This window comes from Pseudophryne corroboree, chromosome 10 (genome assembly GCF_028390025.1).
Source record: "Pseudophryne corroboree isolate aPseCor3 chromosome 10, aPseCor3.hap2, whole genome shotgun sequence".
In the NCBI taxonomy this organism is placed as follows: domain Eukaryota; kingdom Metazoa; phylum Chordata; class Amphibia; order Anura; family Myobatrachidae; genus Pseudophryne; species Pseudophryne corroboree.
The window spans coordinates 142688122-142715943 of NC_086453.1; the positions used below are offsets into that span (position 1 = coordinate 142688122).

General features: G+C 47.6%; 1 protein-coding gene across 3 annotated transcripts in view; it reads left to right on the top strand.

Annotated features, from left to right (window-relative positions):
• DNAAF3 (dynein axonemal assembly factor 3) overlaps positions 1-27822 on the top strand; it is a 131511-nt gene that overhangs the window by 40085 nt on the left and 63604 nt on the right. For all 3 annotated transcript variants that reach the window (XM_063942829.1, XM_063942830.1, XM_063942828.1), the window contains exon 5: positions 514-671. In XM_063942829.1, coding sequence (XP_063798899.1) covers positions 514-671 — 158 coding nt within the window. The remainder of the gene's footprint in view (positions 1-513; positions 672-27822) is intronic.

Below are 27822 nucleotides of genomic sequence, written 5' to 3' on the forward strand. Positions count from 1 at the left end.
GAACTGTGTAAAAACTCACATGTTCAATTACATATTATTAAAACAACTTTTTACTAATTGGCCGATTGGCCTCTTGTTTGGGTGACTATTTTGGTGAGGGGTGTCGGTTACAGGTCCCCAGTTTTAAATATCCTCCAGTCTACATTCTGACGAAATTATCGCCTGAAGAAGTGTGTAAATACATTCCATCTTAGCGCACTTGGGAATTTGTGTTTTATTCTGTATGTTTTGAGGTCTTCCAACAAAGATCTCTCCCGAAGTGCTGCTCCCAGGTTGGCGCGAGATAAAGATACTATTGTGTTTTTTGTGTGTGTATATATATATATATCTCTATATATCTCTATATATCTCTATATATCTCTATATATCTCTATATATCTCTATATATCTCTATATATCTCTATATATATCTATATATATATCTATATATATATATCTATATATATCTATATATATATCATGAAGCATTCTTGTTTTTGGATTGTGGAGTCTCACATTTTCCTTTCTTTGCAGAGAAGTGTGAAATGTTTCTTGAGCTTTTTGGGAACAGCCTAATCCGTAGTAAGACAGTATCTTACCTGCAGGAGAAGTGTGTACTGTTCATTCGTTGCGTCACAGACCCTGAGTACCAGCAGAGTGTCCTCCCACTGCTGAATTTGCAATTTATCAAGGTATTTTCATGCTAAATATACAGTCCATACCATGTACATACACATTGTATCCTTCATCTAGAATCTGCATGAGTTTTAAACAAATGTGAGCGTATTCCCACTGGTAGGAGAAATCATTCTACAATTTTCTAGATACAGTTTTAATTCAGTAAGCATAAAATACATATTGGGCCTGAGTCATGTTTGTAAGTAAGGTGGGGCAGATGTAACATGTGCAGAAGATTTAGATTTGGGTCGGGTGTGTTCAAACTGAAATCTAAATTGCAGTGAAAAACAAAAGCTATCTTCAGTTCATGTGCATACACACGAGGCGATTTTGAGTTCAAAATTGGCTAGTGTGTATGGCCGGGAGATGATCGGTGAGTCCTGATGCGTGCTCCCGCATCATCGCTGGCTGCCGCCGTCCGTCGCCCTTTTTTACCGGCCGAGTAAACCACTTTCCACAGTCTCCTACTGTTGAAATTGATTCACCCCCGTGAAAATTGCTGGGCCGGGTGAAAATCGCTCAGTTTGTATGCACTGTGCGATTTTCTGGCCAGGGATTTTCCCATCTCTCTGCATACACACTGGGCAAAAACGCCCAGTGTGTATGCACCTTTGTATGCACCTTTACATTTGTTGGCTACATACAAAAGCAGCCAGTATTTACCCTGCACAGAAAAATATAAATGTATTTGCTCCCATTGCATGGCAGCATGGATTGTTCCAGACACGGTTACTTGCTTTTTTTACTTTCCTAACAAACCTGAATCGGGCCCATTATGTCCTTTCCTATCCTATGTACTTCTTACTGTGGTTTCAAAGATCAGTACACTGTCAGACCTGGGGCTAAATGTAATAGCCTGCGAGCTTCCGGAGGTGCTGAACTATGTGTAAGTCTGCCCGTATTTTTAAGGGCGCAATCCTTTACAAGGGTTGCTTTGTAAATTATTGTCACTTTAAAAATACGGACAGGCTCGCACAAAATCCGGCAGCTCGCAGGCTATTGCATTTAGCCCTTGGTATTTACATTTACTGGGGAACCCATTGTCGGTAAGTTTTATATAAGTTTGTGGCTGCAGGCAATGCTTCTGTTGTTGATAATGACTGATTTTCTGCTATGTGTGTAACAGTATGGAAGCTTTCATGGCTATACAGTAATTTAATAACAAGTTTGCTAATATTTGTTAAAAAAACCCAATGCCTGTATTCTACGATTTAATATATTCTATCCAGAACTAGAGCTTGTGCTTTTCCTTTCTAGAGCATTGTTTGCATTGTACAGTATACCCCACTTACAGTACACTATGGACCTATAATGAGGCGAGTTCAGGCAGTAACATTAGTAGAACATCATGGATCCAGTCTTTTTGAATTGGCAATAATTTTTTTACTTATAACAAGCCTCAAAAACCTGCACATGTTGGTAGTTAGAAGAGTGACTTTTTTTAGGGCAGAATCATTCAGTTGCAAATTACATCTGGAGAAACCATTAATTTAATTTCCTCCTAAGTTACTTTGTCTTATTGACAGTCGATTGCCAGCTGCTAATTCATCAGATGTGAACTTCAGTGTATTGCTTTTTATAGCTAACTTAATAGGCATAAAATCTTAAGCAGGATATCTGCATAACTGATGTGTTATGACACACTGTATCATAGGATTATGTGACTGGCTTTAAGTGTTTTTTTTATTTTATTTATTTTATAGTAGTACAGGTTGAGTATCCCATATCCAAAATGCTTGGGATCAGAAGTATTTTGGATATCAGATTTTTTTGGGATTTTGGAGTAATTGCTTACCATAATGAGATCATGGCGATGAATGCATTTATGTTTCATATACACCTTATACACGCAGTCTGATGTATTTTTAGTAACTTTGTGCATTAAACAAAGTTTGTATACAGACACGCAATTCATGTATATTTCTCTGACGTCCTAGTGGATGCTGGGGACTCCGTCAGGACCATGGGGAATAGCGGCTCCGCAGGAGACAGGGCACAAAATTTAAGTTTGACCACTAGGTGGTGTGTACTGGCTCCTCCCCCTATGACCCTCCTCCAAGCCTCAGTTAGGTTTTTGTGCCCGTCCGAGCAGGGTGCAATCTAGGTGGCTCTCATAAAGAGCTGCTTAGAGTAAAAGTTTTGATAGTTTTATTATTTTCAGTGAGTCCTGCTGGCAACAGGCTCACTGCAACGAGGGACCTAGGGGAGAAGAAGTGAACTCACCTGCGTGCAGGATGGATTTGCTTCTTAGGCTACTGGACACTAGCTCCAGAGGGACGATCACAGGTACAGCCTGGATGGGTCACCGGAGCCGCGCCGCCGACCCCCTTGCAGATGCCGAAGTAAGAAGAGGTCCAGAAACCGGCGGCTGAAGGCTTTTCAGTCTTCATGAGGTAGCGCACAGCACTGCAGCTGTGCGCCATTGCGCTCAGGCACACTTCACACCGGCGGTCACTGAGGGTGCAGGGCGCTGGGGGGGGCGCCCTGGGCAGCAATGTTAATACCTTTCTGGCTAAAAAGAATACATCACATATAGTCCATGAGGCTATATGGATGTATTTCACCCCTGCCAGGTCTCAGAAAAACCGGGAGAAGAGCCCGCCGGAATAGGGGGCGGGGCCTATCTCCTCAGCACACAGCGCCATTTTCCTACACAGCTCCGCTGCTAGGAAGGCTCCCAGGCTCTCCCCTGCACTGCACTACAGAAACAGGGTAAAAAACAGAGAGGGGGGGCATTTTTTGGCGATATTATATATATTTAAGCAGCTATAAGGAAACAACACTTATATAAGGTTGTTCCTATATAATTATAGCGCTTTGGTGTGTGCTGGCAAACTCTCCCTCTGTCTCCCCAAAGGGCTAGTGGGGTCCTGTCTTCTATCAGAGCATTCCCTGTGTGTCTGCTGTGTGTCGGTACGTGTGTGTCGACATGTATGAGGACGATGTTGGTGTGGAGGCGGAGCAATTGCCGGTAATGGTGATGTCACCCCCTAGGGAGTCGACACCGGAATGGATGGCTTTGTTTATGGAATTACGTGATAATGTCAGCACGCTGCAAAAGTCGGTTGACGACATGAGACGACCGGCAAACCAGTTAGTACCTGTACAGGCGTCTCAAACACCGTCAGGGGCTGTAAAACGCCCTTTGCCTCAGTCGGTCGACACAGACCCAGACACCGAATCTAGTGTCGACGGTGAAGAAACGAACGTATTTTCCAGTAGGGCCACACGTTATATGATCACGGCAATGAAGGAGGCTTTGCATATCTCTGATACTGCAAGTACCACAAAAAGGGGTATTATGTGGGGTCTGAAAAAACTACCTGTAGTTTTTCCTGAATCAGAGGAATTGAATGACGTGTGTGATGAAGCGTGGGTTACCCCTGATAAAAAAACTGCTAATTTCAAAGAAGTTATTGGCGTTATACCCTTTCCCGCCAGAGGTTAGGGCGCGCTGGGAAACACCCCCTAGGGTGGACAAGGCGCTCACACGTTTATCCAAACAAGTGGCGTTACCGTCTCCTGATACGGCCGCCCTCAAGGATCCAGCTGATAGGAGGCTGGAAAATACTCTAAAAAGTATATACACACATACTGGTGTTATACTGCGACCAGCAATCGCCTCAGCCTGGATGTGCAGTGCTGGGGTGGCTTGGTCGGATTCCCTGACTGAAAATATTGATACCCTGGATAGGGACAGTATTTTATTGACTATAGAGCAATTAAAGGATGCATTCCTTTATATGCGACATGCACAGAGGGATATCTGCACTCTGGCATCAAGAGTAAGTGCGATGTCCATATCTGCCAGACAAGCGAGCAAAAGGACATTCATATTTGCCCCGAGGCAAAGGAAAGGGTAAGAGACTGCAGCAAGCAGCCCCTTCCCAGGAGCAGCCCCTTCCCAGGAGCATGACGCTGGGACCTTACAAGCGGACTCAGGGGCGGTGGGGGGTCGCCTCAAGAATTTCAGCGCACAGTGGGCTCACTCGCAGGTGGACCCCTGGATCCTGCAGGTAGTATCTCAGGGTTACAGGTTGGAATTCGAGAAGTCTCCCCCTCGCCGGTTCCTAAAATCTGCTTTGCCAACGTCTCCCTCAGACAGGGCGACGGTATTGGAAGCCATTCACAAGCTGTATTCTCAGCAGGTGATAATCAAGGTACCCCTTCTACAACAGGGAAAGGGGTATTACTCCACGCTATTTGTGGTACCGAAGCCGGACGGCTCGGTAAGACCTATTATAAATCTGAAATCTCTGAACCTGTACATACAAAAATTCAAGTTCAAGATGGAGTCACTCAGAGCAGTGATAGCGAATCTGGAAGAAGGGGATTTTATGGTGTCCTTGGACATCAAGGATGCTTACCTTCATGTCCCAATTTGCCCTTCACACCAAGGGTACCTCAGGTTCGTGGTACAAAACTGTCATTATCAGTTTCAGACGCTGCCGTTTGGATTGTCCACGGCACCCAGGGTCTTTACCAAGGTAATGGCCGAAATGATGATCCTTCTTCGAAGTGAAGGCGTATTAATTATCCCTTACTTGGACGATCTCCTGATAAGGGCAAGATCCAGAGAACAGCTGGAGGTCGGAGTAGCACTAACTCAAGTAGTGCTCCAACAGCACGGGTGGATTCTGAATTTTCCAAAATCCCAACTGATCCCGACGACACGTCTGCTGTTCCTAGGGATGATTCTGGACACTGTTCAGAAAAAGGTATTTCTTCCGGAGGAGAAAGCCAGGGAGTTATCCGAACTCGTCAGGAACCTCCTAAAACCAGGGACAGTGTCTGTGCATCAATGCACAAGAGTCCTGGGAAAAATGGTGGCTTCTTACGAAGCGATTCCATTCGGCAGATTCCATGCACGAATTTTTCAGTGGGATCTGCTAGACAAATGGTCCGGATCGCATCTGCAGATGCATCAGCGGATAAAATTGTCGACAAGGACAAGGGTCTCTCTGCTATGGTGGTTGCAGAGTGCTCATCTGTTAGAGGGCCGCAGATTCGGCATACAGAACTGGGTCCTAGTGACCACGGATGCCAGCCTGAGAGGCTGGGGAGCGGTCACACAAGGAAGAAACTTCCAGGGCGTGTGGTCAAGCCTGGAAACGTCTCTTCACATAAATATACTGGAACTAAGAGCAATCTACAATGCTCTAAGCCTGGCAAAACCTCTGCTTCAGGGTCAGCCGGTGTTGATCCAGTCGGACAACATCACGACAGTCGCCCACGTAAACAGACAGGGCGGCACAAGAAGCAGGAGGGCAATGGAAGAAGCTGCAAGGATTCTTCGCTGGGCGGAAAATCATGTGATAGCACTGTCAGCAGTGTTCATCCCGGGAGTGGACAACTGGGAAGCAGACTTCCTCAGCAGACACGATCTTCACCCGGGAGAGTGGGGACTTCATCCAGAAGTCTTCCACATGATTGTAGTCCATTGGAAAGACCAATGGTGGACATGATGGCGTCCCGCCTCAACAAAAAACTGGACAGGTATTGCGCCAGGTCAAGAGACCCTCAGGCAATAGCTGTGGACGCTCTGGTAACACCATGGGTGTACCAGTCAGTGTATGTGTTCCCTCCTCTGCCTCTCATACCCAAGGTACTGAGAATTATACGGCAAAGGGGAGTAAGAACGATACTAGTGGCTCCGGACTGGCCAAGAAGGACTTGGTACCCGGAACTTCAGGAGATGCTCACGGAAGATCCGTGGCCTCTACCTCTAAGAAGGGATCTGCTTCAACAGGGACCGTGTCTATTCCAAGACTTACCGCGGCTGCGTTTGACGGCATGGCGGTTGAACGCCGGATCCTAAGGGAAAAAGGCATTCCGGAAGAGGTCATCCCTACCCTGGTCAAAGCCAGGAAGGAGGTGACTGCACAACATTATCACCGCATTTGGAGAAAATATGTTGCATGGTGTGAGGCCAGGAAGGCCCCGACAGAGTACTACATATACAGCCCCCGGTTGTGCCCCCAGTGGCACCGTGGGATCTCAATGTAGTTTTGGATTTTCTCAAATCCCATTTGGTTTGAGCCACTCAAATCGGTAGATTTGAAATATCTTACATGGAAAGTAACCATGCTACTGGCCCTGGCTTCAGCCAGGAGAGTGTCGGAATTGGCGGCTTTATCGTATAAAAGCCCATATCTGATTTTCCATTCGGACAGGGCAGAATTGAGGACGCGTCCTCATTTTCTGCCTAAGGTGGTATCAGCGTTTCACCTGAACCAGCCTATTGTGGTGCCTGCGGCTACTAGCGATTTGGAGGATTCCAAGTTGCTGGACGTTGTCAGAGCATTGAAAATATATATTTCAAGGACGGCTGGAGTCAGAAAATCTGACTCGCTGTTTATACTGTATGCACCCAACAAGCTGGGTGCTCCTGCTTCTAAGCAGACGATTGCTCGTTGGATTTGTAGCACAATTCAACTGGCACATTCTGTGGCAGGCCTGCCACAGCCTAAATCTGTCAATGCCCACTCCACAAGGAAGGTGGGCTCATCTTGGGCGGCTGCCCGAGGGGTCTCGGCATTACAACTCTGCCGAGCAGCTACGTGGTCAGGGGAGAACACGTTTGTAAAATTCTACAAATTTGATACCCTGGCTAAGGAGGACCTGGAGTTCTCTCATTCGGTGCTGCAGAGTCATCCGCACTCTCCCGCCCGTTTGGGAGCTTTGGTATAATCCCCATGGTCCTGACGGAGTCCCCAGCATCCACTAGGACGTCAGAGAAAATAAGAATTTACTCACCGGTAATTCTATTTCTCGTAGTCCGTAGTGGATGCTGGGCGCCCATCCCAAGTGCGGATTGTCTGCAATACTTGTACATAGTTATTGTTACAAAAAAATCGGGTTGTTTATTGTTGTGAGCCATCTTTTCAGAGGCTCCTACGTTATCATACTGTTAACTGGGTTCAGATCACAAGTTGTACGGTGTGATTGGTGTGGCTGGTATGAGTCTTACCCGGGATTCAAAATCCTTCCTTATTGTGTACGCTCGTCCGGGCACAGTATCCTAACTGAGGCTTGGAGGAGGGTCATAGGGGGAGGAGCCAGTACACACCACCTAGTGGTCAAACTTTTAAATTTTGTGCCCTGTCTCCTGCGGAGCCGCTATTCCCCATGGTCCTGACGGAGTCCCCAGCATCCACTACGGACTACGAGAAATAGAATTACCGGTGAGTAAATTCTTATTTTTACAGTATATACACCTTATACACACAGCCTGAAGGTCATTTAATACAATATTTTTAATAACTTTGTGTACATTGAGCCATCAGAAAACAAAGGTTTCACTATCTGTCTCTCTCAAATTCCGTATTTCGGAAAACATTCCGTTTTTCGGAATATTTGGATATGGGATACCCAACCTGTAGCTGTATCTAAAGCCAGTTTTCTGGTCATTTATAAGGTATTACAAAGTTATATTAGCAGCTGGTAACCCTATTATCTATTCTCATAGTTTCAAGGGGTTCCTTTTAATTTCCCCAACCTGCTGTTTTTAGCCATAATGTTAATCCCCCAAACTGTCCCACGATGTAGATCTGTTATGTTAAGGCATAGCCACAATGTGCAGATTATGGGGTATATGCAATTGCGGTCGAATTCCCGAAATTGTCGAATTTCGGGTCATTTTCGACCAAAAAAAAAATTCGCCTATGCAATTCAGTGCTTTCCGACCAAAAAACGGACTTTTGAAATTCGAATTTTTGCAAATTCGACTTTTCTGCAATGATATAAGTGCTGCAATTCGACCAAAGCATATTCAATTCAAGTTTGGAAATTCGACAGCAGTGCTTTTAGACAGCAAATTCGTCATTTTCAATCCGCCACACTTTGGAGGGTGAAAACAAATAAAAAAATTTTAAACATGTTTTTTTTTTTGTGTTTTTTTTTGGGGGGAATAGCAGATCTATTTATATTAGAAGGGATTAAGTACTTTTTTTTTTTTTTTTTTTTTTGGAGGCACAAATATTATTTATATATTTTTTAAAATATTATTTTTATTTATTTATTGCTGGAACGGTAAAATCCTAAAAAAAAATGGCGTGGGGTCCCCCCTCCAAAGCATAACCAGCCTCGGGCTCTTCGAGCTGGTCCTGGTTCTAAAAATGCGGGGGAAAAATTGACAGGGGATCCCCCGTATTTTTAAAACCAGCACCGGGCTCTGCGCCTGGTGCTGGTGCCAAAAATACGGGGGACAAAAAGCGTAGGGGTCCCCCGTATTTTTAACACCAGCATCGGGCTCCTCTAGCTGGACAGATAATGCCACAGCCGGGGGTCACTTTTATGCCGTGCCCTGCGGCCGTGGCATTAAATATCCAACTAGTCACCCCTGGCCGGGGTACCCTGGGGGAGTGGGGACCCCTTCAATCAAGGGGTGTCCCCCCCCCAGCCACCCAAGGGCCAGGGGTGAAGCCCGAGGCTGTCCCCCCCCCCCCCCCCCCCCCCCCCCCCCCCCCCCCCCCCATCCAATGGGCTGCGGATGGGGGGGCTGATAGCCTTTTGTGATCATGAAAAGAATATTGTTTTTTCCAGCAGTACTACAAGTCCCAGCAAGCCTCCCCCGCAAGCTGGTACTTGGAGAACCACAAGTACCAGCATGCGGGAGAAAAGCGGGCCCGCTGGTACCTGTAGTACTACTGGAAAAAAAATACCCAAATAAAAACAGGACACACACACCGTCGACAGTAAAACTTTATTTCATACGTCGACACACATACTTACCTATGTTCACACGCCGACATCGGTCCTCTTCTCCATGTAGAATCCACGGATACCTGAAAATAAAAGATCAATATACTCACCTCAACCAGGGTCCAGAGATAAATCCACGTACTTGTAGAAAATAACAAACCGGACACCTGACCAAACTGACTGAAAGGGGTCCCATGCTGACACATGGGACCCCTATCCCCGAATGCAGAGAGACCTCTCAGTGACAGCTGTCACTGAAAGGTCTCTAAAGCCAATCAGGAAGCGCAACTTCGTTGCGCTCACCTGATTGGCTGTGCGCTGTATGAACTCAGACAGCGCATCGCACAGCCCCGTCCATTATATTCAATGGTGGGAACTTAGCGGCTAGCGGTGAGGTCACCCGCCGGTCAGCGGCTGACCGCGGGTTAACCCCACCGCTACCCGCAAAGTTCCCACCATTGAAAGTAATGGAGCGGCTTTGCGATGCGCTGTCTGACAGCACAGACAGCGCACAGCCAATCAGGTGAGCGCCACGGAAGTAGCGCTTCCTGATTGGCTGAAGGGACTTCAGTGACAGGAGTCACGTGATGTCCCGGGCATTCGGGAGAAAGGGGTCTGATGTGTCAGCATGGGACCCCTTTCAGTCCGGTATGGAGCGGGTATTTGCGTTTTGTTTTTTTTACAAGTACGTGGATTTATCTCTCTGGACGTGGATTTATCTCTGGACGCTGGAAGGTGAGTATAATTTTTTCACAGGTACCTCGGATCGTCGGAGACCGTGGCAGTCGGCGTGTCAACATAGGTAAGTATGTGTGTGTCGGTAGTGTGTAATAAAGTTTTACTTTCACGGTGTGTGTGTACTGTTTTTATTTGGGTTTTTTTTTTTCCAGTAGTACTACAGGTACCAGCGGGCCCGTTTTTCTCCCGCATGCTGGTACTTGTGGTTCTCCAAGTACCAGCTTGCGGGGGAGGCTTGCTGGGACTTGTAGTACTACTGGAAAAAACAATATCTTTTTATTATCACAAAAGGCTATCAGCCCCCCCATCCGCAGCCCATTGGATGGGGGGGGACAGCCTCGGGCTTCACCCCTGGCCCTTGGGTGGCTGGGGGGGGGGACCCCTTGATTGAAGGGGTCCCCACTCCCCCAGGGTACCCCGGCCAGGGGTGACTAGTTGGGTAGTTAATGCCACGGCCGCAGGGCACGGCATAAAAGTGACCCCCGGCTGTGGCATTATCTGTCCAGCTAGTGGAGCCCGATGCTGGTGTTAAAAATACGGGGGACCCCTACTCTTTTTGTCCCCCGTATTTTTGGCACAAGCACCAGGCGCAGAGCCCGGTGCTGGTTTTAAAAATACGGGGTATCCCTGCCCAATTTTTCCCCTGCATTTTTAGAACCAGGACCAGCTCGAAGAACCCGAAACTGGTTATGCTTTGGAGGGAGGACCCCACGCCATTTTTTTTTTTCCGGGTTTTTCCCGTTTTTTCCCGTTTTTTAAAATCGCGGCAAAATCGGCCGATTTTCGCCCGCGATTCTGGCGAATCCGTTTTTCATTGAATATGGTGAATTCCGGCAGCCACCTGCCGGAATTCACCTGGCGAATTTAGTCGAATTAAAAAACGGCGAAAAATTCCCGCGATTCGCCGTGAATTGCATATACCCCTATATGGCCATCTCTGCCCAGCAGTGACTTTATGATTGGCTTGTGTGCCCCTGCTCTACTGCACAGCTTGGGCACATGAGCTCTCGCTCTATGATGCTCCTATGGAGTCATGGGAAAGACAGAAGATATTTAGTTACTGTGTACATAATAACGGATAAATGAAAGACCCTGTCTGTGTAATCCATGTTCTCTGGTAAAAACCTTTCCCGTTTGTAATAGATCAGCAAGGTATGCTGTAATAAGCAACCCTTTCTGAGTAATACTTCCTTCTGGAATTCCTATTCAGCTTTTCCCACTGACATGCTGAAAACATGTCTGCAGAGCACTATTTGCCACAATCACTTGGTAATTTATACAAACAAGCTAATGTTTAATGAATGCAGCTGCCTCGTAGCTCACTTGAAGATAATTTACGGACTACAGTGTCTATGTACTAACTGGAGAAGAATGGGATAAACGTTACAGGCAGAGAAAGTCCATGTATATACTGCTTCTCTTGTATATACTGCTTCTCAGTATGTACTAATGGATCTTTTTCTCCAGTTTTGCTGCCTGATTTTCGTGCTACCATAGGCTTCTGTGGCAGCGCTAAGTGTCCCAGATGTTGCTAAGGTGTCTGGTCACATACAGACTGCTCTTTTCTCCAGTACCGTCATCACATCCTCTTGCTGCCATGAATTGTCTTTGCTTTTTGTTCGTATGTTAATAAAGTTTGTTTAGATTTGAAAAAAATAATAATTGTTATTACTACTGTGCATGTGAATCCTCACTCCTCATGGGACTTCATGGTTATGGGTCTATTTTAATTGGTTAAATCCATCAATATGTGAAGGATGTGTCTGAGCAGTCTCCGCCAAGAGGGTGAGTTTTCTGTTCACCCTCTTCGGCAGATCGTATCTTACTGATAATCGCGGTAACCGCCTGTTGCTTAACAATGTTATTAACCAGCAAGAAAGGGCGTTTCTCTGCACCTTTCTCAAGTAAGATAGATAGATTACATAGATTCCTTTTTTTTATTTTTGTTTAAGTCTGATATGTGTAATAATTCACCTGTCTTGCATGCATAAAATAGCCTCTCCCTCTTTAGTCATAACAAAAATGGGTGCTGGCACCTCCCTGAAAAATGTTTTCCACTTGAGGTCCTCCCATACTAGGTATGATGACTTCTGATCTGTGGTGCAAAAATGGGACTACCTATTTAACTTTTAAACTATTAAAGTCCCCTCTAAATGTTCTAACAAACTTCACTTACAATCTGTTTTGCTAAAAGTGATCAGAGCATTTTATCAATAAATAGTAAAATGTAATTTTAAAAAATAATAAATGTTTACATCTCCCCCTACCCAAACACATGAACTTTGTATGAAATAAAATAATAAATCTTTTATTAAGTGGCCCAGGTGCACTGATTTACCCCCTATTTTCTCTTCCTTTTTCTACCTTTCCGTACTGCGCATGCCCTCCAATTATGTGTGTGCATACACTCTTATACTGGCTACTCCTTACAGCTGGAGAGATGGCATAGGAGAGGGAAGGGGCATGTAAGCACCAGTGATGTGAGGTGAGGCAGAGCCTTTCCTGTCAAACTTCAGTCTACTTCAGATTTTTGACTATGTAACATATGAAAAATACAAAGAATATATTATAAATATCTTCTTTGTATAATTCTTTAATTTTTATAGTAAAAAGTCTGACAAGTGAGCGTGCCTCCCATCCTATATTTTCCTGACATCTCTGATCAAAACTCGCCAAATTACCAGCAGCATATCCTGCTGCACCTGTGTACAATACCCAGAAGCACCCTTGATCTCATATATTGTGTATAATCCTGGCTCTAATACTAGCCAGTGCCTCCTGAGCCATTTACCTCACCGCACGTCACTGGTAAGCATAGGCAAAGTAGAGTAAGTTCATGTAATTGTGACTGAGGTAGGCCTGAACGCAGCGGTCCGCTGTAGCACTTCTCTAGGTGCTAGGCAGCCAATGCAGTAAGACACGATGACAATTAGCAGCACTAGCCAGTCGCTTCCAATGAACTGTGCAGTAACTTTTCAGCAGATGGTATGGCTGCTATATTCAGTGAATTGTAAAAGTGGTATACATTGCTTTCAGTGGCCATTGTAGACAGGCGGCTGGCTTGAAAATGAATATTTCTGCTGCGGGGTACACTGGGCTCCATAAGGAATGGACAATGGGGTTTAGAGTAGGATCTTGATCCGAGGCACCAACAGGCTCAAAGCTTTGACTGTTCCCAGAATGCATAGTGCCGCCTCCTATATCACCCCGCCTCCCTGCACAGGCATCCCTAAGAAGAGCTTTTTTTCTGAGGAAAAAAGTGAAGACTTCAAGGGCAGCAGCAGTGTTACATGTCAGTGGACATTCACGGCTGCAGCTCCGGCTCTCCCTAATGGCGCTGTACACTCCCGAGCCCTGGTTGCCGGGTAACTACAGCAGGAGGCTCCGGTTTTCTTCTTGTCAGGCACACACGACGGGGCTCTCCGGGATCGCGTGGTCGCGCTTCGGGAGATGGTAAGTGGGTCCCGCTTGCGGGACCCGGTCTTTATAGCGATCCGGCGCGGTCAGTGGGAGGTGGGGCCGCGCGCGCTGGCGGTGGACACTGTGGCAGTACAGGCGATCCCACTAGATCACCAGGGCATGGGACCGGTAGTTTTGCCAGCATTGGGATAGAGCTTGGACCTGAAGCCCCTCCCCCAACCCCAGGGTGCCATTTTCTGCAAATGTTCCCGCCCTGGAGCTGCATATATGTTTCTCCCTCACTCCCTGGCAGTGTCTGCGGCGCCATTATCCCTCAGCTCACTGTTTCTGGGAATGCTTGGGAAAATCCTCCTATGTAAAGCCGCCTGGTTGTCAGTGCTGTGACTTTACAAGACACTTAAGTATTCTACCTGCCTTTTTAGTCCGTGTTAGTTAAGAAAGAGTGCATTCAGTCAGGGTTTCCTAGTACAATTACCCTGTGATATACATCTAGTTCTTACTGTGTACTGTTATATCTATTGTTATATAGCTGTGTAAGCTAGTCCAGTGCAGTATTATTGTTAGTAATAACCTCTGCATTGTACAAACTGTGACTATTTCTGTGTGCATTTGATAGCTGAGTGGTGTCCATTTCGTGTCTTTCACTCAACTTGCTATCCCTATATTCTATAACCTGAGGGGGCTTGGCGCGTCAGGTTTATCTAATATAGGATTTTCACAAAGATATACTGTATTACGTATTTTTCTCTGTGATTTAGTCACCATATCTCTGCTGGTGCTGACTACACTGCGCAGGGGTTTTGGCTAGAGGTATTGTGCTGCTGACAAATTGTACTGTGTTACCTGATACTGCAAGTTATATCATGTCTGCTTCTGAGGGTAACGGTTCTGGGGCTGAACACACTGCCGGTGTTGCTGAAGCCGCAAATACCTATGAGGAGAATATAGCAGCTTTGGGCTCTGGTTCTGGGGGCTCCTTGCCCCCCAGTTGGACGGTGGAAACGGGGGCAAATAATGACCCGCCGTGGGCCGCTTTTTCCACGCTTCTGCATACGCTAGTTCATAAACGAACACCCCCTATGGGACCCCCAATGCCGGTTACATCCGTTTGTGGTCCCTGCAGCTAACCCGCCGTGGGCGGACTATTTATCTGCTCAAATAAAGAAGTTGAACCAGTCCCTGACTACTAAAAAGTCTGACCGTCGCTTGCCTACGTCCAAGGGGTCCTCTAAGCGAGCGCTTGTCTCCTTACAATCCACTGCTGTCACTGACACCTCGTCGGATGAAGACAGCACTTACACTGACCCCACAGGTTCTGACTCAAATACGGCTGATGGGGATGGTGGTTCACATGTGGATGTTCCTGATCTTTTGGAGGCTATTAAGTTAATTTCTCTATCGTCCTAGTGGATGCTGGGGTTCCTGAAAGGACCATGGGGAATAGCGGCTCCGCAGGAGACAGGGCACAAAAAGTAAAGCTTTTCCAGATCAGGTGGTGTGCACTGGCTCCTCCCCCTATGACCCTCCTCCAGACTCCAGTTAGATTTTTGTGCCCGGCCGAGAAGGGTGCAATCTAGGTGGCTCTCCTAAAGAGCTGCTTAGAAAAAGTTTAGCTTAGGTTTTTTATTTTACAGTGAGTCCTGCTGGCAACAGGATCACTGCAACGAGGGACTGAGGGGAGAAGAAGTGAACTCACCTGCGTGCAGGATGGATTGGCTTCTTGGCTACTGGACATCAGCTCCAGAGGGACGATCACAGGTACAGCCTGGATGGTCACCGGAGCCGCGCCGCCGGCCCCCTTGCAGATGCTGAAGTCAGAAGAGGTCCAGAATCGGCGGCTGAAGACTCCTGCAGTCTTCTAAAGGTAGCGCACAGCACTGCAGCTGTGCGCCATTTTCCTCTCAGCACACTTCACACGCAGTCACTGAGGGTGCAGGGCGCTGGGGGGGGGCGCCCTGGGAGGCAAATGTAACCTATATAAAGGCTAAAAATACCTCACATATAGCCCCCAGAGGCTATATGGAGATATTTAACCCCTGCCTGGATTCACTAAATAGCGGGAGACGAGCCCGCCGGAAAAGGGGCGGGGCCTATCTCCTCAGCACACGGCGCCATTTCCTCTCACAGCTCCGCTGGTCAGGACGGCTCCCAGGTCTCTCCCCTGCACTGCACTACAGAAACAGGGTAAAACAGAGAGGGGGGGCAAATTTATGGCGATATTTTGATATATATAAAGCAGCTATAAGGGAGCACTTATTATAAGGCTATCCCTGTTATATATAGCGCTTTTGGTGTGTGCTGGCAAACTCTCCCTCTGTCTCCCCAAAAGGGCTAGTGGGTCCTGTCTTCGTTAGGAGCATTCCCTGTGTGTCTGCTGTGTGTCGGTACGTGTGTGTCGACATGTATGAGGACGATATTGGTGTGGAGGCGGAGCAATTGCCAAATATGAGGATGTCACCCCCTAGGGAGTCGACACCAGAATGGATGCCTTTATTTATGGAACTACGGGATAGTGTCAACACGCTAAAGCAGTCGTTTGACGACATGAGACGGCCGGACAATCAATTAGTGCCTGTCCAGGCGACTCAAACACCGTCAGGGGCTGTGAAACGCCCTTTGCCTCAGTCGGTCGACACAGACCCAGACACAGGCACTGACTCCAGTGGTGACGGTGACGAATCAACCGTATTTTCCAGTAGGGCCACACGTTATATGATTTTGGCAATGAAGGAGGCGTTACATGTAGCTGATACTACAGGTACCACTAAACAGGGTATTATGTGGGGTGTGAAAAAACTACCTATAGTTTTTCCTGAATCAGAAGAATTAAATGACGTGTGTAATGAAGCGTGGGTTGCCCCTGATAAAAAGCTGATAATTTCAAAGAAATTATTGGCATTATACCCTTTCCCGCCAGAGGTTAGGGAGCGCTGGGAAACACCTCCTAGGGTGGACAAGGCGCTTACACGCTTATCTAAACAAGTGGCGTTACCCTCTCCTGAGACGGCCGCACTTAAAGATCCATCAGATAGGAGGATGGAAAATATCCAAAAAAGTATATACACACATGCAGGTGTTATACTACGACCAGCTATAGCGACTGCCTGGATGTGCAGTGCTGGGGTAGTTTGGTCAGAGTCCCTGATTGAAAATATTGATACCCTGGACAGGGACAATATTTTACTGTCGTTGGAACAAATAAAGGATGCATTTCTTTATATGCGTGATGCACAGAGGGATATCTGCACACTGGCATCACGGGTAAGTGCTATGTCCATTTCGGCCAGAAGAGCTTTATGGACGCGACAGTGGACAGGCGATGCGGATTCAAAACGACATATGGAAGTTTTGCCGTATAAAGGGGAGGAGTTATTTGGAGTCGGTCTATCAGATTTGGTGGCCACGGCTACAGCCGGGAAATCCACCTTTCTACCTCAAGTCACTCCCCAACAGAAAAAGGCACCGACTTTTCAACCGTAGCCCTTTCGTTCCTTTAAAAATAAGAGAGCAAAGGGCTATTCATATCTGCCACGAGGCAGAGGTCGAGGGAAGAGACAGCAACAGGCAGCTCCTTCCCAGGAACAGAAGCCTTCCCCGGCTTCTACAAAAGCCTCAGCATGACGCTGGGGCTTCTCAACCGGACTCGGGGACGGTGGGTGGTCGTCTCAAAAATTACAGCGCGCAGTGGGCTCACTCGCAGGTAGATCCCTGGATCCTGCAGATAATATCTCAGGGGTACAGGTTGGAATTAGAGACAGATCCACCTCGCCGTTTCCTGAAGTCTGCTTTACCAACGTCCCCCTCCGAAAGGGAGACGGTTTTGGAAGCCATTCACAAGCTGTACTCTCAGCAGGTGATAGTCAAGGTACCTCTTCTACAACAAGGGAAGGGGTATTATTCCACTCTTTTTGTGGTACCGAAGCCGGATGGCTCGGTAAGGCCTATTCTAAATCTGAAGTCCTTGAACCTGTACATAAAGAAGTTCAAGTTCAAGATGGAGTCACTCAGAGCAGTGATAGCGAACCTGGAAGAGGGGGACTTTATGGTATCCTTGGACATCAAGGATGCGTATCTCCACGTTCCAATTTACCCCTCACACCAGGGGTACCTCAGGTTCGTTGTACAAAACTGTCACTATCAGTTTCAGACGCTGCCGTTCGGATTGTCCACGGCACCTCGGGTCTTTACAAAGGTAATGGCCGAGATGATGATTCTTCTTCGAAAAAAAGGCATATTAATTATCCCATACTTGGACGATCTCCTAATAAGGGCAAGGTCCAGAGAACAGCTAGAGATGGGATTAGCACTGTCGCAAGAAGTGCTAAAACAGCACGGGTGGATTCTGAATATTCCAAAATCCCAGTTAATGCCGACAACTCGTCTGCTGTTCCTAGGGATGATTCTGGACACGGTTCAGAAAAAGGTTTTTCTCCCGGAGGAAAAAGCCAAGGAGTTATCCGAGCTTGTCGGGAACCTCCTAAAACCAGGAAAGGTGTCTGTACATCAATGCACAAGAGTCCTGGGAAAAATGGTGGCTTCTTACGAAGCAATTCCATTCGGCAGATTCCACGCAAGAATTTTCCAAAGGGATCTGTTGGACAAATGGTCAGGGTCGCATCTTCAGATGCACCTGCGGATAACCCTGTCTCCAAGGACAAGGGTGTCTCTTCTGTGGTGGTTGCAGAGTGCTCATCTATTGGAGGGCCGCAGATTCGGCATACAGGATTGGATCCTGGTGACCACGGACGCCAGCCTGAGAGGCTGGGGAGCAGTCACACAAGGAAGAAACTTCCAGGGAGTATGGACGAGCCTGGAAACGTCTCTTCACATAAACATTCTGGAACTAAGAGCAATATACAATGCTCTAAGCCAGGCAGAACCTCTGCTTCAGGGAAAACCGGTGTTGATCCAGTCGGACAACATCACGGCAGTCGCCCATGTGAACAGACAGGGCGGCACAAGAAGCAGGAGTGCAATGGCAGAAGCTGCAAGGATTCTTCGCTGGGCAGAGAATCATGTGATAGCACTGTCAGCAGTGTTCATCCCGGGAGTGGACAACTGGGAAGCAGACTTCCTCAGCAGACACGATCTTCACCCGGGAGAGTGGGGACTTCATCCAGAAGTCTTCCACTTGCTGGTAACCCGTTGGGAAAGACCAATGGTGGACATGATGGCGTCTCGCCTCAACAAAAAACTGGACAGGTATTGCGCCAGGTCAAGAGATCCGCAGGCAATAGCTGTGGACGCGCTGGTAACGCCTTGGGTGTACCAGTCGGTGTATGTGTTTCCTCCTCTGCCTCTCATACCAAAAGTATTGAGAATTATACGGCAAAGAGGCGTAAGGACGATACTAGTGGTTCCGGATTGGCCAAGAAGGACTTGGTACCCGGAACTTCAAGAGATGATCACGGAAGATCCGTGGCCTCTACCTCTAAGGAGGGACTTGCTTCAGCAGGGTCCCTGTCTGTTTCAAGACTTAACGCGGCTGCGTTTGACGGCATGGCGGTTGAACGCCGGATCCTAAAGGAAAAAGGCATGCCGGAAGAAGTCATTCCTACTTTGATTAAAGCAAGGAAGGAAGTAACCGTGCAACATTATCACCGAATTTGGCGAAAATATGTTGCGTGGTGCGAAGATCGGAGTGCTCCGACGGAGGAATTTCAACTGGGTCGATTCCTACATTTCCTGCAATCAGGATTGTCTATGGGTCTCAAATTGGGATCTATTAAGGTTCAAATTTCGGCCCTGTCGATTTTCTTTCAAAAAGAATTGGCTTCAGTCCCTGAAGTCCAGACCTTTGTTAAGGGAGTGCTACATATACAGCCTCCTGTGGTGCCTCCAGTGGCACCGTGGGATCTCAATGTGGTTTTGGACTTTCTAAAATCTCATTGGTTTGAACCACTAAAGAAGGTGGATTTGAAATATCTCACATGGAAAGTGACCATGCTTCTAGCCCTGGCTTCGGCCAGGAGAGTGTCAGAACTGGCAGCTTTATCTTACAAAAGCCCATATCTGATTTTCCATTCGGACAGGGCAGAACTGCGGACTCGTCCGCATTTTCTCCCTAAGGTGGTGTCAGCATTTCATCTGAACCAGCCTATTGTAGTGCCTGCGGCTACAAGTGACTTGGAGGACTCCAAGTTACTGGACGTTGTCAGAGCATTAAAAATATATATTGCAAGGACAGCTGGAGTCAGAAAATCTGACTCGTTGTTTATATTGTATGCACCCAACAAGATGGGTGCTCCTGCGTCTAAGCAGACGATTGCTCGTTGGATCTGTAGCACAATCCAACTTGCACATTCTGTGGCAGGCCTGCCACAGCCTAAATCTGTAAAGGCCCACTCCACAAGGAAGGTGGGCTCATCTTGGGCGGCTGCCCGAGGGGTCTCGGCATTACAACTTTGCCGAGCAGCTACGTGGTCAGGGGAGAACACGTTTGTAAAATTTTACAAATTTGATACTCTGGCTAAGGAGGACCTGGAGTTCTCTCATTCGGTGCTGCAGAGTCATCCGCACTCTCCCGCCCGTTTGGGAGCTTTGGTATAATCCCCATGGTCCTTTCAGGAACCCCAGCATCCACTAGGACGATAGAGAAAATAAGATTTTACTTACCGATAAATCTATTTCTCGGAGTCCGTAGTGGATGCTGGGCGCCCATCCCAAGTGCGGATTATCTGCAATAATTGTACATAGTTATTGTTAACTAATTCGGGTTATTGTTGAAGGAAGCCATCTTTCAGAGGCTCCGCTGTTATCATACTGTTAACTGGGTTTAGATCACAAGTTGTACGGTGTGATTGGTGTGGCTGGTATGAGTCTTACCCGGGATTCAAAATCCTCCCTTATTGTGTACGCTCGTCCGGGCACAGTACCTAACTGGAGTCTGGAGGAGGGTCATAGGGGGAGGAGCCAGTGCACACCACCTGATCTGGAAAAGCTTTACTTTTTGTGCCCTGTCTCCTGCGGAGCCGCTATTCCCCATGGTCCTTTCAGGAACCCCAGCATCCACTACGGACTCCGAGAAATAGATTTATCGGTAAGTAAAATCTTATTTTTACAGATTACGGATGATCCCGAGCCATCCGTTCCTCCTAAGAAACCAGATAGGTTCAAGCGTCAGAAGGTGATTAAACAAGTTTTCTCTAACGTCCTAGTGGATGCTGGGAACTCCGTAAAGACCATGGGGAATAGCGGGCTCCGCAGGAGACTGGGCACTCTAAAGAAAGATTTAGTACTATCTGGTGTGCACTGGCTCCTCCCTCTATGCCCCTCCTCCAGACCTCAGTTAGAATCTGTGCCCGGACAGAGCTGGGTGCTTTTAGTGAGCTCTCCTGAGCTTGTTAATAAAGTATTTTAGTTAGGTTTTTTTATTTTCAGAGAGCTTCTGCTGGCAACAGACTCTCTGCTACGTGGGACTGAGGGGAGAGAAGCAAACCTACTAACTGCGGCTAGGTTGCGCTTCTTAGGCTACTGGACACCATTAGCTCCAGAGGGATCGAACACAGGACCTGACCTTGTCGTCCGTTCCCGGAGCCGCGCCGCCGTCCCCCTCGCAGAGCCAAAAGACAGAAGCCGGCAGAAGCGGAGAAGACATCGAAATCGGCGGCAGAAGACTCCTGTCTTCACATGAGGTAGCGCACAGCACTGCAGCTGTGCGCCATTGCGCCCACACTAACCCACACACTCCGGTCACTGTAGGGTGCAGGGGGGGGCGCCCTGGACAGCAATTGATACCTCCTGGCGAAAACTGCATATAGACAGTGGGACACTGTTATATGTATGAGCCCCCGCCATTTATTTTACAGAAAATCGCGGGACAGAAGCCCGCCGCTGAGGGGGCGGGGCCTTCGTCCTCAGCACTCAATAGCGCAATTTTCCTGCCACAGCTCCGCTGAGAGGAAGCTCCCCAGGCTCTCCCCTGTAGAATCACGGTAGAAGGGTGAAAAAGAAATTTAGGCGCATTAATCATAATACAGCAGCTACTGGGTAAACACTAAAGTACTGTGTAATCCCTGGGTTATATAGCGCTGGGGTGTGTGCTGGCATACTCTCTCTCTGTCTCTCCAAAAGGCCTTGTGGGGGTCCTGTCCTCATTTAGAGCTTCCCCTGTGTGTGTGGTGTCGGTACGCGTGTGTCGACATGTTTGACGAAGAGGGCTATGTGGAGGCAGAGCAAGTGCAGTTGACCGACGTGTTGGTGCCGACACCTGGTTGGATGGATATGTGGAAGGTGTTAAATGATAATGTAAACTCCTTACATAAAAGGTTGGATAAAGCTGATACCTCGGGCCAGTCAGGGTCTCAACCCATGCGTGATCCTACAGCGCAGAGGCCCTCAGGGTCTCAAAAGCGTCCACTATCTAAAATGGTTGACACAGATGTCGACACGGATTCTGACTCCAGTGTCGACGACGATGATGCAAAATTGCAACCGAAAATGACAAAAGCTATACGCTACATGATTATAGCGATGAGGATGTTTTACACATATCAGAGGTAAACCCTGTCCCTGACAAGAGGGTTTATATGTATGGGGAGAAAAAGCAAGAGGTGACTTTTCCCCCTTCACATGAGTGAAATGAGTTATGTGAAAGAGCGTGGGATTCCCCAGATAAGAAAGTCCTGATTTCCAAAAGGTTACTTATGGCGTACCCTTTCCCGCCAGAGGACAGGGTGCGCTGGGAATCCTCCCCTAGGGTAGATAAAGCTCACACGCTTATCTAAGAAGGTGGCCCTGCCGTCGCAGGATACGGCCACCCTAAAGGATCCTGCAGATAGAAAGCAGGAAAGTATCCTGAAATCTGTTTATACACATTCAGGGACTCTACTGAGGCCGGCAATTGCGTCGGCGTGGATGTGTAGTGCTGTAGCAGCGTGGACAGATAATCTGTCTGAGGAAATGGATGCCTTGGACAGGGATACCATTATGCTGACCCTGGGGCATATAAAAGACACTGTCCTATATATGAGGGATGCCCAGAGGGACATTTGCCTACGGGGCTCTAGAATTAATGCAATGTCAATTTCTGCCAGGAGGGTCCTGTGGACTCGGCAGTGGACAGGTGATGCCGACTCCAAAAAACACATGGAGGTGTTACCTTACAAGGGTGAGGAATTGTTTGGGGACGGTCTCTCGGACCTGGTTTCCACAGCTACTGCTGGGAAGTCAAACTTTTTGCCATATATTCCCTCACAACCTAAGAAAGCACCGTATTACCAAATGCAGTCCTTTCGCGCACAAAGAAGCAAGAAGGTCAGAGGTGCTTCCTTTCTTGCTAGAGGCAGGGGTAGAGGAAAAAAGCTGCACCTTACAGCTAGTTCCCAGGAACAGAAGTCCTCCCCGGCCTCCACTAAATCCACCGTATGACGCTGGGGCTCCACGGGTGGAGCCAGGAGCGGTGGGGGCGCGTCTCCGACATTTCAGCCACCAGTGGGTTCGCTCACAGGTGGATCCCTGGGCTATACAGATTGTGTCTCAGGGATAAAAGCTGGAATTCGAGGTGATGCCCCCTCAACGTTGCCTAAAATCGGCCCTGCCAGCTTCCCCCATAGAAAGGGAAGTAGTGGTAGCGGCAATTCACAAGCTATTTCTCCAGCAGGTGGTGGTAAAGGTTCCCCTTCTTCAACAGGGAAAGGGATACTATTCCACAATGTTTGTGGTACCGAAACCGGACGGTTAAATATTAAATTTGAAGTCCCTGAACATTTATCTGTAAAGATTCAAGTTCAAAATGGAATCGCTCAGAGCGGTCATTGCAAGCCTGGAAGAGGGGGATTTTATGGTGTCTCTGGACATCAAGGATGCTTGCTTGCATGTCCACATTTATCCGCCTAATCAGGAGTACCTCAGATTTGTGGTACAGGACTGTCATTACCAATTCCAGACGTTGCCGTTTGGGCTCTCCACGGCACCGAGAATATTTACCAAGGTAATGGCAGAAATGATGGTGATCCTGAGAAAGCAAGGAGTCACAGTTATCCCATACTTGGACGATCTCCTCATAAAGGCGAGGTCAAGGGAGCAGTTGCAGATCAGCGTAGCGCACTCTCAGGAAGTGTTGCAACAGCATGGCTGGATTCTGAATATCCCAAAGTCGCAGCTGATTCCTACGACGCGTCTGCCCTTTCTGGACACAGACCAGAAGAAGGTGTTTCTCCCGACGGAGAAGGCTCAAGAGCTTGTGACTAGTCAGAGACCTCTTAAAACCGAAACAGGTGTCTGTGCATCACTGCACGCGAGTCCTGGGAAAGATGGTGGCATCGTACGAAGCCATTCCCTTCGGCAGGTTCCATGCGAGGATCTTTCAATGGGATCTGTTGGACAAATGGTCCGGATCGCATCTTCAGATGCAGCGGCTGATCACCCTGTCTCCCAGGGCCAGGGTGTCTCTTCTGTGGTGGCTACAGAGTGCTCACCTTCTCGAGGGCCACAGGTTCGGCATACAGGACTGGGTCCTGGTGACCACGGATGCAAGCCTCCGAGGATGGGGGGGCAGTCACTCAGGGAAGAAACTTCCAAGGGTTGTGGTCAAGTCAGGAGGCTTGTCTGCACATCAATATAATGGAACTAAGGGCCATATACAACGCCCTGAGTCAAGCGGAGCCTCTGCTTCGCAACCAACCGGTGCTGATTCAGTCAGACAACATCAACCGCGGTGGCTCATGTAAACCGCCAGGGCAGCACAAGAAGCAGAGTCGCGATGGCGGAAGCCACCAGGATTCTTCGGTGGGCGGAGAATCACGTGCAAGCACTGTCAGCAGTGTTCATTCCGGAGGTGGACAACTGGGAGGCAGACTTCCTCAGCAGGCACGACCTTCACCCGGGAGAGTGGGGACTTCATCACGAAGTCTTCATTCAGATTACAAATCGATGGGAACTGCCACAGGTAGACATGATGGCGTCCCGTCTCAACAAAAAGCTACGACGGTATTGCGCCAGGTCAAGAGACCCTCAGGCGATAGCTGTGGACACCCTGGTAACACCGTGGGTGTTCCAGTCGGTGTATGTGTTTCCTCCTCTTCCTCTCATACCCAAGGTGCTGAGAATCGTAAGAAGAAGAGGAGTGAGAACAATACTCATTGTTCCGGATTGGCCAAGAAGGCCTTGGTACCCGGAACTGCAAGAAATGCTCACAGAGGACCCATGGCCTCTGCCTCTCAGACAGGACCTGTTGCAACAGGGGCCCTGCCTGTTCCAAGACTTACCGAGGCTGCGTTTGACGGCATGGCGGTTGAACGCCAGATCCTAGCGGAAAAAGGCATTCCGGAGGAAGTTATTCCTACGCTGATAAAGGCTAGGAAGGATGTGACGGCAAAGCATTATCACCGCATATGGCGAAAATATGTTGCTTGGTGTGAGGCCAGGAAGGCCCCTACAGAGGAATTCCAACTGGGCAGATTTCTGCACTTTCTACAGTCTGGAGTGACTATGGGCTTGAAGTTGGGATCCATAAAGGTCCAGATTTCGGCCCTATCCATTTTCTTTCAAAAGGAACTGGCGTCTCTTCCTGAAGTTCAGACGTTTGTTAAGGGAGTGCTGCATATTCAGCCCCCTTTTGTGCCACCAGTGGCACCCTGGGATCTCAACGTGGTGTTGGGTTTCCTAAAATCCCACTGTTTTGAACCACTTAAGACCGTGGAGCTAAAGTATCTCACGTGGAAGGTGGTCATGCTGTTGGCCTTAGCTTCGGCTAGGCGTGTGTCAGAATTGGCGGCTTTGTCATGTAAAAGCCCCCATCTGGTTTTTCATATGGACAGGGCAGAATTGCGGACTCGTCCCCAATTTCTGCCAAAGGTGGTGTCATCTTTTGATTTGAACCAACCTATTGTGCCTGCGGCTACTCGTGACTTGGAGGATTCCAGGTTTACTAGATGTAGTCAGGGCTTTGAAGATTTATGTAGCCAGAACGGCTGGAGTCAGGAAAACTGACTCGCTGTTTATCCTATATGCCCCCAACAAGTTGGGGGCTCCTGCTTCAAAGCAAACCGTTGCCCGCTGGATCTGTAACACGATTCAGCAGGCTCATTCTGCGGCTGGATTGCTGCATCCAAAATCAGTGAAAGCCCATTCCACAAGGAAGGTGGGCTCTTCTTGGGCGGCTGCCCGAGGGGTCTCGGCTTTACAGCTTTGCCGAGCTGCTACTTGGTCGGGTTCAAACACATTTGCAATATTCTACAAGTTTGATACCCTGGCTGAGGAGGACCTTGAGTTTGCCCATTCGGTGCTGCAGAGTCATCCGCACTCTCCCGCCCGTTTGGGAGCTTTGGTATAATCCCCATGGTCCTTACGGAGTTCCCAGCATCCACTAGGACGTTAGAGAAAATAAGATTTTACTCACCGGTAAATCTATTTCTCGTAGTCCGTAGTGGATGCTGGGCGCCCGTCCCTAGTGCGGACTTTCTGCAATACGTGTACATAGTTATTGCTTAATAATGGGTTATGTTATGTTGGCATCCATTGTTGATGCCATGTTGTTGTTCATACTGTTGACTGGATAAGTGTATCACAAGTTATCCGGTGTGATTGGTGTGGCTGGTATGAGTCTTACCCGGGATTCCAAAATCCTTTCCTTATAATGTCTGCTCTTCCGGGCACAGTGTCCTAACTGAGGTCTGGAGGAGGGGCATAGCGGTATGAGCCAGTGCACACCAGATAGTACTAAATCTTTCTTTAGAGTGCCCAGTCTCCTGCGGAGCCCGCTATTCCCCATGGTCCTTACGGAGTTCCCAGCATCCACTACGGACTACGAGAAATAGATTTACCGGTGAGTAAAATCTTATTTTACCTCACTCTGACCACCTAATTGATATACGTCAGGAACCCTGGGAAAACCCCGGGTACGAAGTTTGTGCCTCAAAAGAAGATGCTGGCTCGCTATCCCCTCGCACCGGAGCTGTCTAAGAATTGGGAAACGCCTCCTCCAGTGGACTCGCATGTGGCTGGATGGTGGTTTCCTCAGCTCTACCTGTCACTACCGTCACGTCTCTAAAAGAGCCTATGGATAAACGTGTGGAGGGTTGTCTGAAAGCGTTTTACACCCTCACGGGTGCTGCACAAAGGCCCACTATTGCAGCTACTTGGGCTGCAGAGGCCATTGAAGCATGGGCCTTGGAGTTAGATGCTGAAATATCCTCTGACCATGCTAGACAATGCTTGTCTTATATTGTCACAGCTTCTCGTTATATTAAAGAGGCGGCTTCTGATACCGGTATCCTGGCAGCCAAGGCCTCTACTACGTCAGTCCTGGCTCGCCGGATATTGTGGCTTTGATCCTGGTCTGTGGATCTGGACTCTAGAAAAACCCTGGAGGTACTCCCTTTTAAGGGAGATATTCTGTTTGGGGAGGATTTAAATAAGATTGTGGCTGACTTGGCTACTGCCAAAACTACCTGTCTGCCAAGTACTGCTCCGTCTGTGTCGGAGGCTAAAGGTACTTCCTTTCGCCCCTTTCGTCCTTCAGGTAAAGCAAAAGGTCAGGCGTACAACAAACAGGCCCGCACTTCCAAACCTGGTAAGCCTAAAAGAAAGAAGGCACAACAAAGTGACCCCCTGGCGCTGATTGGTAATTAGCAATTACTACATATATACGTCTTATAGTATTCTTTGGCCTTATAAACTTAATTTACTTATAAGAATCTAGAAGCAGCTCAACTGTAAATAAAGGGGGCTTCTCTACCTCCTTAACATAATACTTAGAAGAAAAAAAGAAAAAAAACAGAAGCGCTAATGGATTCCTTGTTAAAAGAATTTTTATTTTTTACTTTTTACAGCTATTGCTAAATAGCTCTTTGACTTACCTAAATATCTAATTATACATTAAAAATATTACTTTTTATAAAAAAAATCTGGCCAGTTTTATAAAACAACAATAATAACAAAACAATATTAACACATCGACAATGGGATGCTCTTCTCCGTGCGGAGAGATGGACAGTTAAATACAAATAGATGACACTGTTTCCCTCTGATCTTATCAGGTTTGTTGTGTAATAAGTAAAACGTTCTCATCCCAGGCAGCGGATTGGTAATTTAAGATGTCGACATTGAAATGTTTAATTGATAGAATGGAGAGGAGAAATATGTATCTTAAAGGGGCAGGAAACAAACCAAGTGAAGTTATCATAGATAATGAAGGCGGTGATATACATAGGTTATTTAACAAATTAGAAAACCTGTGCACCGCCGAAACGAGGCATTGGTGGGATCAGGTGACTCTCCAAAAATATTTGGATGGTGATATAATTCCAAGGGGTTTGAGAATTCTAAAAAATTCAACTTTTGGAGAGGACCCTAAATTCACCA